Source organism: Enhydra lutris, unplaced genomic scaffold (assembly GCF_002288905.1).
Source record: "Enhydra lutris kenyoni isolate GAN:26980312 unplaced genomic scaffold, ASM228890v2 scaffoldscaffold7, whole genome shotgun sequence".
In the NCBI taxonomy this organism is placed as follows: domain Eukaryota; kingdom Metazoa; phylum Chordata; class Mammalia; order Carnivora; family Mustelidae; genus Enhydra; species Enhydra lutris.
This window is the reverse complement of record NW_019154091.1, coordinates 37,856,233-37,867,965: the sequence shown is the minus strand read 5'-3', so window position 1 is coordinate 37,867,965 and position 11,733 is coordinate 37,856,233. Positions and strand designations below refer to the sequence as shown.

Here is an 11,733-nt window from a genome sequence, read left to right as displayed (position 1 = left end):
CCCAAGCTAGACCCATTATCCTGCCTGTGCATGGTCCTTCAAAATGTATGAAGTTGAAAATGCCCCCCCAAAACCTTACTTACAGCATTTCTTTTTCCTTTCAAAATTTGCAATATCTCACTATTTTTGGTATCTGAGGATATTTAAAAATTTTTTCCTGGCAACTAAGCCATACACTTAATGTAATTCTGAAGACTTGTTTTTCTCTATTTTTATATATTTGAACTGGAAGTATTCCTCTAGACATCTTGTTTGGCATACTCTTGAAAGCAAAAGTTGTTTTTTTTTTTAATTTTTAAAAATTTTTAATTTTAATTGTTTTTTGCATTTTTTTGGTTGTTTTTTTTTCTGGATTTTTCTTTTCTTCCTTCTTCTTCTTCTTCTTCTTCTTGTTCTTCTTCTTCTTCTTTTCTTCTTCTTCTTCTTCTTTTTTTTGTAAGTACATCCAAAGCTATATTTTCTGCCTACATATTTTTTTAGATACATTCTGCAGTGTTGACACATAGTTCTCATATTTTTCAATCAGCTCAAAGAGTTTTAAAATATTCCTTGTTTATCTTCTGATATCAGTCCAATATTCCCACTCCGCTTTACCTGACCACATTCCTTGTAATTTCCATTTAATTTAAGAGTTAAGAGAATAATTTTCTAGTTAGAAGAGATTTATAGAGGAAGTTTTGTATTGCTATTTTATTTTACAGAAATGGGGTCAGAAAGAGTTAAGAGAATAATTTTCTAGTTAGAAGAGATTTATAGAGGAAGTTTTGTATTGCTATTTTATTTTACAGAAATGGGGTAAAATAAATGCTATTTATTTTACAGTACAGAAATAAGCAACATACTTATATGATACTTGGCCTAGAATAAGATTTATTTGGCTTAATATATGATCTGCTTTGGTGAATGAAAGGAGTTTGATGGTATTAAAGTCAAATTTACTTACATGAGATGAACCATATTAATGATATTGCTTCTCTATATCTGTGTTTTTTTATGTGTTAATTTACGATAGTTAATATACATTCATTCACAATTACTGAATGATTGATTGATAATTCTTTTATTTGTAGCTGCATTTAACTTGAAGCAATATTTTAATAATTGTGTTTGTGTTCATGGTCATTACTTTTATTATTATTTTTACTTATATTAAAAATCCTGCTTGGGGAGCCTGGGTGGCTCAGCGGGTTAAAGCCTCTGCCTTCGGCTCAGGTCATGATCCCAGGGCCCTGGGATCGAGCCCCACATCGGTCTCTCGGCTCGGCAGGGAGCCTGCTTCCCCCTCTCTCTCTCTGCCTGTCTCTCTGCCTACTTGTGATCTCTGTCTGTCAAATAAATAAATAAAATCTTTAAAAAAAAATCCTGCTTGATACTCATGTAGTTTTTTGCTCTAACTTTTCTTTTGACCATGTTAAAAATCACTAATTTTGTTACTTTGCTTCATATTTGATTATTACGTGTTTTCTATCTATGTATTTTCAACATTTCTACATTTTTCTTTTATTGCCTCTTGTGGGAAACAAATATCTGATTTTTGGTGCTTTGTTTAATTTTAGAATCTCAAAATTATGGTCATCGAGTGAACCCTTTTATACTTACTATAACTGCAATTATATTAATTTTTCTATCTTCCCATTTCTCTTTTGTTTTCAATTTTTCATCCTTTCTTCTAGTTTTCTTTCCCTTCTTTCCTATGTTCTATTGATACTACAGTTTCATGTGCTGGTCTAAAAATATCTTTATCTTCATGTCAACTGGTCAGTTGGTTAAGCATCCGAGTCTTGATTTCAGCTCAGGTCATGATCTCAGGGTTGTGAGATTGAGCCCAGCATCAGTCTCCCCACTTCTCTTTCTCCCTCTCCCTCTACTCCTCCCCACTCACTCATGAACTCTCTCTCTCGAAAAATAAAATCAAATAAAAATCTTCATCCCAAGGAAAATGGAGGTTTAGGTTATCTACTTCTAGTCTTTCCTATGTGCATATTTTTATGGTCTGCAGTTTCCAGTTTTAAAATTCATGTTCTTATTTAAAAATGTCTTTTTATTATGGTAAAATATATACAACAAAAAATATACACTCTTAACTGTTTCAAGTGTACAATTCTGTCACATTAACTGCATTCACAATGCTGTGCAGTCTTAAAAAGATTCTTCTCCTCAAAAATTGTTTTAGCATCATTGTTAAGAATCAATTTACCATATGTGTATGGGTTTATTTGAGGACTCTCAACTCTATTGTGTTGGTACATTTGTCTATCTTTATGCCAGTACCATATAGTTGACTACTGTAGCTTTGTAGTAAGTCTTAAAAAACAGTAAGTGTTGAGTCTTCCGACTTTGTTCTTTTTTTAAAAAATTATTTAGACATTCAGTATCCTTTGTAATTCCATATGAACTTGAGGATCAGTTTTTCTGTTTCTGAGAAAAAAAAAGCCTCTGGGAATTTCTGGTAGGTATTTCACTGAATCTATACATCACTTTGGGTAGTATTGACATCTTAACAATATTAAGTCTTCTTATCCATGAATCTCTGTCTTATCTTTCTATTTATTTGTGCCTTTAATTTCTTTCAGCAATACTTTATAGTTTTTAGTGTATAAGTCTCTTGCTTCCTTGGTTAAATTTATTTCTAGGCATTTTATTCTTTTGTATGTTATTGTAAACGGAACCATTTTTTAAATTTACTTTTAAGATTGTTTATTGTAGTGGTATATAGAAACAACACATTTTGTGTGTATACCCTCCAACTAGAGTTTTAAGTTTTATTTTCATAGTAAATTGATGTTCACCATAACTTTACCTAGATTTCCATCATAAACTTTATAAAATTCCTTACTAAATTTAACTCCACATATGTTGTATAGCTTTCTTCTCACTCTGCTTCAGTTTTTGCTAATGCATCCTCCAAAAAACTTCTTTGAAAAAAGGTCTATGTGTTGTAAACATTCTGAAACCTATAAACCTGAGAATATTTTCATTTAACTTGCACATTTAAATGAGTCATCAAATAGAAATAAACATTCCTTTGTGTTTACATGGATGTACTGTTAGTTTCATTTTATTTATGCCATTGTGAAGGAAACAAAAGAGAAAACCTGTTGTATCAGCATCAGAAGATGTAATTAGCATTAGTACTGAATGAATAAAAGAACAAAAAACTGCATAAGAAAAAAACTTAATAACTCCATTGTTAGTTTATAAATCTTCAGTAAATAATAAATAAATTGTTGAACCATCACTATTATATTGCCATATTAGATTTTATATAACTATCATGAACCTTGGAATTTGTACAAACATAGGGAATTGTAATTAAGATGCATCAAGAAAGGCTCTATAGCAAAACAATTTGATAAAAGTGTCATGATTTTTTTGAATTGACAGGAAATTCAATAATAGTATCTAATATAAGACTTCATTAATCATAACACTTCTATGAGGTAGATATTATTTTTAGCCATGTTTTACACATGAAAAGAGTTGATCACAAATGTCATCAAAATTTTGATATTAACTAATTGGTACTAGTGAGTTATTTTGCTCAGAAAATTAGTTACAGAAACTACTTCTTGACACTAATAACTACACTTTAACAAGTATGCAAAGGACAATAATTCACAAAATTTTTTACTTTAAATATTCTTTCAGTTCATAAATTCTTGAAAAACTTTGGTCAATGCCTTTCAATATGAAACAGCAATAGATGATATTCTGATCCAATTATTTTGAATAAAGGTGAAATAAATGAGACCCTTTTGATTTTTTCCATTCTGTTCTGTTTATATTCTGTTTTTAGAACATACATATAACTTCTCTATAGAAGAGTTTCTTGGGGTGCCTGGGTGGCTTAGTGGGTGAAAGCCTCTGCCTTCAGCTCCAGGTCATGATCCCAGAGTCCAGGGATGGAGCCCCGCATTGGGCTCTCTGCTCAGCAGGGAGCCTGCTTCCTCCTCTCTCTCTCTCTCTCTCTCTGACTGCCTCTCTGTCTACTTGTGATCTCTGTCTGTCAAATAAAGAAAGAAAGAAAGAAAGAAGAGTTTCTCAATGAATAAAAATCTATTGTATTTAATTTTAGTTTTTCGTGAATTCTAATCTTTGATTAAATCTACTCTCTTTTTAGCCACAGTATATAAATTTACAATGTTTTTGTAAAATCTTATATTTCCTTAAATATTTCTGAAAGACATTGACTAGAGGGTATTATGCTTAGCAAAATAAGTCAGACAAAGAAAGACAAATATATTATTTCACTCATGCGTGTAATTTAAGAAACAAAACAGGTGAACATAGTGGAAGGAAGAGAAAAATAAAATAGGATGAAAAAAAAGAGAGGGGAAAAAAACCATAAGAGACTCTTAACTATAGGGAACAAACTGAGGGTTATTGGAGAGGATAGAGGTGGGAGATGGGGTAACTGGGTGATGGGCATTAAGGAGGGGACTTGATGTGATGAGCACTGAGTGTTGTCTGAAACTGATGAATCACTGGATTCTATCTCTGAAACTAATAATACAGAATATGTTAATTAAATTGAACTTAAATAAAAATTTTTATAAAGCAGGTCATAATAAACAAATAATTGGATCTCTGAAGAGAAAAAACAAAATAAGGAAATGAGCTAATACTTAAAAAGAACATTCAAGAAAGCTTTTTAAAAATAAATTATTTGAAAAAATAAGATAAATAAAATAAATTACTTGAAGTCATATGTTGGAATGACAACATATGTTGTCCAGTCCAGAAAGGTCAGCTTAGAGACATATGCTCCTAATCACTGTAGGCTTTAAATGTGAAGATAAATGTCTCTGAATTGACAGGCAAATATATACACTTTAATCTATCTGGATTTCTTTAAAATTCCATGTATTTTCATTTTATTCACTTAAAAAAACATTCTTCTGAGGACATCATAGTCTTCACTAGTCTGCCAAAGCAGTCCATGGTACAAAAAAGTTTAAGACTCCCTGAGTTCAAACAAAGAAGGTAAAGTGAACTGTCAGAAAAATGGATGAGAACATCAGGTTTTTGTGATAATTTACCATGAATTGCAGTGGACATGGTGAAGGATTTGGAGTGGGGAGGGAGATAAAATCAGCAAGTGATTCAATTTATGAGTTGTCTGAAAATAGGACCAGTATGGCAGCATTCTGTTTTTTTTTTTTTTTTTTTTTTTTTTTTTAAGATTTATTTATCCATTTGAGAGACAGAGAGGACATAGAGGGGGAGGGAGAAGCAGGGAGCCCGATGTGTAGCTGTATCCCAGGACCTGGAGATCGTGACCTGAGCTGAAGGCAGATGCTTAACAATCTGAGCCACTCAGGTGCCCCAGCATTCTGTTCTTGATACAGGTGGAAAGTATAGTCATTTGCCTGACTTGTCCATAAATAATCAGTAGCAAAACTAAGGAGAAAATATCAACAGAAAATGAAATACTCTAAAGAATGGTAAACAGTATTTCAACAAGGAAGAGAAAATAAATTTAAAGAAACATCTGCCTACATAAGTTTGTATTTGATCACTTCTGATAATAAGAGATGAGAGAAATAACCCAGGCTAATATGTTGAACCCAGAATTTATGAAGGTGCAGCTATATCAATACACTGACCCAGATGCAGTGTTATAATCTATCCTCTTTGGTCTAAAATCCATAGAGTCCATTCTCACGTGTATTCTTGGAGGGTCTGCCGGTATAAATGAGTGAAATCTTGCAGTTCTTTTGGAGTAAGAGATGTATTCCCCTTTTGTCAGACTTTGTAATCACCTTCCCCCTTTTCCTCCCCCCATTGCCTGGAACATGCTGTGTATGACTCTGGTTATGGGTCTAGAGACAAAAATAGTGATTGAGGTGGATCTTAAGGAAAATAAGCATCTCTTTGCATGCTAACTTTCCCAGGTGAGGCTACTACATGGTTTTCAAACAAAGCCAGGCTGATTTCCTCTGACGTGGGAGGGTGGACTGCTTCCACCAGAAAGGAAATTTGAGATTCTCAGGTTTATTGATCCAAGTGTAACTTGATCTCCTCATTCCCAGTTTTAAGGTCCTACTCTTTTCCCATCATTGCTCTAAATTTCATTTGACGAAACATCATGATTCTGTGACTACATCTTATATAGGAATTCTCTTATGTCCACAATTAACTTTTAGAGCTGACTTACCACTATAAAGAAATGAATCTTTCAGGGCCACCATAGATCTCTGGTTTTCAGACTGTCATGAGTCGAAAATGTAAAATCTCAAGTTGTCATCAGTTCTCCTTATGCAGTTAGAAATAATTACACCACTCACCATCCTTTTAGTCATTACTAATGCATTAAAAGTCAAGAGCAGTAGCCACTTGATCTGCAAATACATAAGGGAAATTATTTCAGTAAAGGTGGCCTCTCAAGCAGGGGTATAAGATGGATTACCAAATCAATATTATTGAAACAAGTGGATACCCATCTTGATTCCATAAATCAAGTTGGATCCACAGTTGACCATATAGCCATGTATATATTGCCAAATTACTTTTAAAACATTTTTATTGTGAAAAAAAAGCAAACCATGAAAGTAACAGAAAATATCAGAAAATTTCAATGGAGAAATTTTCTAACAATAACTCAAAATCCAGAACTCATAAACACTGATAAATATAACTATATGAAATTTGAAAACTTCTGCTTGCATTTTATAAAATACAAGAAAAAACTAAAGACAAATGACAAAGTGGGGAAATACTGTCGATACAAATATGCTAATTTCTCTAATATATAAACACCACAGAAATTTATAAAAAGGTAGAAAAATGAGCAAAAATATAAACAGTCTACCAAAAAAAAATTCAAATAGCTTTTAAATATATGAAATGATACTTGAATCCTAACTCACCCAATGGGCGGGATTCTTCATCTGCAGTCCTGATACTCAGTGTCTGTTGTCACCAATATTCTTAAAACGCATGTGCAAATGATGTTGGATGTTTGCTTGAGATCATCACCTCAAGTCCTTTCCCTCTGACAGAGCAGCTTCTCCAGTCAGAGCAAAGCCTAGTAACCTCCAGCATACATGTTAAGTTGGTGAACTATTAAAGTCAGTACAGGAGAACATTAATATAGCTTGGTTTATTGTTTTCTGGATTTAGATGGTATGTGTTTTAAATCGTGAAAAGTCTACAAATAAAAAAAGTATACAAATAGTAAAAATGTGATTCAATATGTTTTGTCTTATCCATTATCATAAAAGCATTATAAGGGATTATTATAAGGAAGATTGCACTCAGATTCTAATGTAAGCTACATACAAATATAGATTCTGAGGTCAAATTCTGAGTAATAACAGAAACAACCTGAATATCTTCAGTGCTCAGACTTCCTTATCATAGGCTGAAAGAACTGGAAAGTCAAGTAACTGTCTTTATAAGAAAGTTGAAAACCACTGCTTCCTTACCTGAGTTATCCTAATTAATGAAGTGAATACATTGCTACAAGGCTGAAATTAGTCATGTTAACTGTCTACACTCTAAATACACAATTATTTTTCAGCTCCAAAGCATCCATTTGCACCAAATGAACCATAATTTGGGGGTACCTTCATCAGAGATGGTAATGCTGCCACATCTCCAAATTAAATAGGATCCATATTTTCCAAGTAATTAATTTTTTTTTGAAGTTCCTGGTCAAAAGCTTAAATTCAATGACTCCAAAATACACAGAGCATAAAATGAGGAAGATTTTGCAAATCCAAGAAATCAGATCCAATCCTATTTGCATCTTGGAGACTTTCAAGCATCACTGCATGTGAAAAGACATGACTGGCCAATCAATGAAGTCTTTAGGCAGTTCTCACTGGAGCAGAACTGGCAATCTCATTGACCTGGATCAAAGCCAACAAAGAGGACAGAAGAGACAACTGCAGCATGACCTAAGTGACAGACATATACACTCTTCTTCGCTGACATGCTAAGTACAATGGAGGTAATATATACCGTCTTGATCGCTGGTGAACTGACTATAGGAGTTTGGGGAAATGGATTTATTGTACTGACTAACTGTACTGGCTGGATCAAAAGGAGAGATATCTCCATGATTGACATCATCTTGGTGAGCTTAGCCATCTCCAGAATCTGTTTGTTGTGTGTGATATCTTTAGATGGCTTTCTTATATGCATCTCTCCAGATACCTATGCCAGTGGCAAGTTAATGAGCATTGTGGATGCTTTCTGGACATTTAGCAATCATTCAAGTGTCTGGTTTACTTCTTGCCTCAGCATCTTCTATTTACTGAAGATAGCCAATATATCCCATCCGCTTTTCCTCTGGCTGAAACTAAATATTAACAGAGTGATTCTGGGGATTTTTCTGATGTCCTTCCTTAGCTGTATCATCACTAGTGTTTCAATGAATGAGGACTTCTGGGATCTCTTCAAAGTCAATCATAAGGAAAACATAACTTGGGAACTGAAAGAGAGTAAAATCCCAGGTGCTTTCAGACCGCTTATCCTGAACCTGGGAGTTATCATTCCCTTTGTTCTTTGCCTAACCTCATTTCTCTTTTTACTTTTCTCCCTATTTAGGCACACCAAGCAGATGAAACTTTATGCCACAGGGTCCAGAGACCCCAGCACAGAGGCCCACATGAGGGCCATAAAGGCAGTGATCATCTTTCTGCTTCTCTTCCTTATGTACTATGCGGTCTTTCTTATAGTAACCTCCAGCTTACTGATTCCTCAGGGAGAATTAGTGGTGATGTTTGGTGGCATGATAGCTGTCATTTTCCCATCGAGCCATTCATTCATCCTGATAATGGGGAACAGCAAACTAAGGGAGGCTTTTCTGAAAGTGCTAAGTGTTGTGAAGAGTTTCCACAAAGGAAGGAAACCTTTTGTTCCGCAGAGAATCCTGAATACAAGGAGAAAGAAATCAACAAAAGATCCTCTCCCTTCTCCCAATGAATTATATTCAGTTTTTATAGATGCTGTTAGAAATCATTAATATCTATATCTATGATTATCCTAAATTTTCCTTTGTGTCCCTTCACATTTCTGTCTTGTTTAACTTTAAATCAATGTTATTGAGCCGCATATATTTCCTTGCCTTTGCAGGAAAAAATGAATCCAAACCCCATGCTAACATTTCATATCATTGCCTAAATGCAAAGAGATTCTACTTCTTTCTGTCATATCTGGTAAAGGCCTTGAACTCAAAGAGTAGAAGAATTTTAGGCAAATAGGGTGCGGGGAAGAGATTTTAAAATATATTAGTCCTTCCTATAAAATCAATCATGTAAAACCTGTCTACTTTGTGCTAGAAGTCAGTACTTATCTTTTCTGCCCTGTCTTCTCCATTTCTAAAATGGTTCATCCTAATATGGAGGGAGAAAGGACACTCTGGTGAGATCCTCTGTAGGGTGAAATACAATGTAAAAAAAGGGGGGTAATCTCAAGAAAAGTTTGACCAGGAAAGGGGACAAGGGGTGTACACTTAGAAATATGCATATCGAAACCACTCTAGCCAGTTTTAGGAGTCAATTCTCAAAGATTCTTTGGAATGTTTTCTTTCTTTTCTTTTTTTTTTTTAACTCAAGAATCTTTGACATGTCTTTTTTTTCTTTAGCATCATTCTCTCTTCTTTTCTGTTTCTTGTAACATTTTAAAGACAACTAGGTTTCCTTAAATTATTAATTTCGTGCTTTCTTATTACACAATATGCATGCATAAGAGATAAGAAAAATAGTTCATATGTTTCTTACATTATAGAAATACTTAAATACAGTTAGAAGAACCTTAGTTTATGTGATTTGTATGACTTAGATTTAAACTTATTGTGGGTTGGGTCTCCCAAGAAAGAATAAATCAATTTAATAGTAGAATTAGTCCTATTCCCTCGAAATATAATTCAGTAAATATTTTCTTAAAAGTGATTGCTCCATCTAGAGAAATAACTACTACGTAGAATGTGAGATTATAAATCTTACAAAAGGGTTTGATTGTAAATAGAATAATTTAAAATGTTTTCTAATTTTATATGAAAATGTTCCTTATCCAAGAGGTGACATTTCAGGAAGTGAATTGTCACAGACAGCATTTCCCATAATAAATAAAACTAAACATAGCAAATCTTTATCTAGCATCGTTCACTTTTATTAAAAAAAAGTCCATTGAGAAAAAAATGTTTAGTAAATATTGCCATGTGCCTGTCTAATAACAGTCATTTATAATTAGAACTGTATCACAGCTTTCGTTAATTAACCACTTATATGAAAACAAAGTTACTATCCTCTGACCGGAAGTTAACTTTCTACAACTGACTGTGCTGATCATTTCCAAAATCAAAATTCATTTCCACTAGGAAACGTGACTTTTGATTAATTTATGAATATGGTGAAGAAAATGTACTTTCATTTACACATTGTGATTTTTATGGAATACATGTTTTTGTTTGCTTTCTGTGGCTCTGTATTCAAAATTCAACTTGACAGGTCAAAGTACACAGAACTTAAAAGCAAGAACCTTGTTGCAAATCCCTGAAATATAATCTCTTTTAATTTGTATGAGAGCAGTTTCAACCCAGCATTTCCCTTATCACTCACTAAACGGTGATGGCTATAATTTGCTTGAGCTCAAAGCTAGTCAAACTGTTTGGAGCAACCATTTGGTTTAGTCCTCATGAATGGAGAAGCAATTCTATTTCAAAAGAAAGCTGCTTACTTCTGGAATTATATCAAAATCAAAATAATGGATGAGATGATGCCTGTCTGCAGTGATACTGGAGATCGGGGTGTTCTCCCTACCAACATGCTCAGTATGAAAGACAACATCTTTATGATCATTATAACTGGAGAATTCATAATAGGAATGCTGGGGAATGTATACATTGGACTAGTAAACTGTATTGACTGGATTAAGAAGAAAAAGATCTCCTCAGTTGACTATATCCTCACTAGTCTAGCCATCTCCAGAATCTGTTTGCTCTGTATATTGATACTCAATGTCATCATAATGGTATGATACCCAGATTTTTATGAAAATGATAAACTACAGGCATTCATTAGTATCTTCTGGACACTCACCAACTACTTAAGCACGTGGTTTGCCACCTGACTCAACGTCTTCTATTTGCTCAAGATAGCCAATTTCTCCCATTTGCTTTTTCTCTGGCTAAAGCGAAGAATAGACAGAGTGATTCACTGGATTCTGCTGGGTTGTTTGGCCATTTCGTCTTTGATCAGCCTTATACTAGCAATGACACCAAATTATGATCATGAGTTTCATAAAATTGTAAATCCTAAAAGAAACTGCACTGAAATGTTCAATGTGAGTAAAAGTCAGTACTTCTATTCATTGATTCTCTTTAACCTGTTGGCAGTTGTCCCATGTACTGTGTCATTGATCTCATTTTTCCTTTTAGTTATGTCCCTATGGAGACATATCAAGCAAATGAAACTCAGCGTTACAGGCTGCGGAGACCCTAGCACAGAGGCCCATGTGGGAGCCATGAAAACTATGACTTCATTTCTCTTCCTCCTTTTTGTATATTATGGGGCTTCTCTTTTGGCGACTTTTAGCTACCTTATGAAAGAAAGCAAGTTAGTTGTGATGTTAGGAGAAATGATAGCAATTCTCTATCCTTCTGGTCATTCACTTATTTTAATTATTAGAAATAACAAGCTGAGGCAGGCATCTATCAGGATGCTGAGATATGGGAGAACATTCTGCATGATGTAAAATCTTAGCTTTATAAATGGGTTTTGCTAA

At 33.8% G+C, this 11,733-nt stretch overlaps 2 protein-coding genes across 2 annotated transcripts; both read left to right on the top strand.

Annotated features, from left to right (window-relative positions):
- The first annotated feature begins 7,936 nt into the window (after positions 1 to 7,936).
- LOC111142024 (taste 2 receptor member 9) lies at positions 7,937 to 8,971 on the top strand. The gene has a single exon (XM_022494945.1). It carries the CDS (start codon positions 7,937 to 7,939, stop codon positions 8,969 to 8,971), a length of 1,035 nt encoding a protein of 344 aa, XP_022350653.1.
- Positions 8,972 to 10,773: 1,802 nt separating this feature from the next.
- LOC111142023 (taste 2 receptor member 8) lies at positions 10,774 to 11,733 on the top strand. The gene is given in 1 exon segment (XM_022494943.1): positions 10,774 to 11,733. A coding segment is annotated over 1 exon segment (960 nt).

What these genes read in the sequence shown, in the direction of transcription:
- LOC111142024 (XM_022494945.1), top strand. Translation starts at nt 7,937, where the DNA reads ATGCTAAGTACAATGGAGGTAATATATACCGTCTTGATCGCTGGTGAA.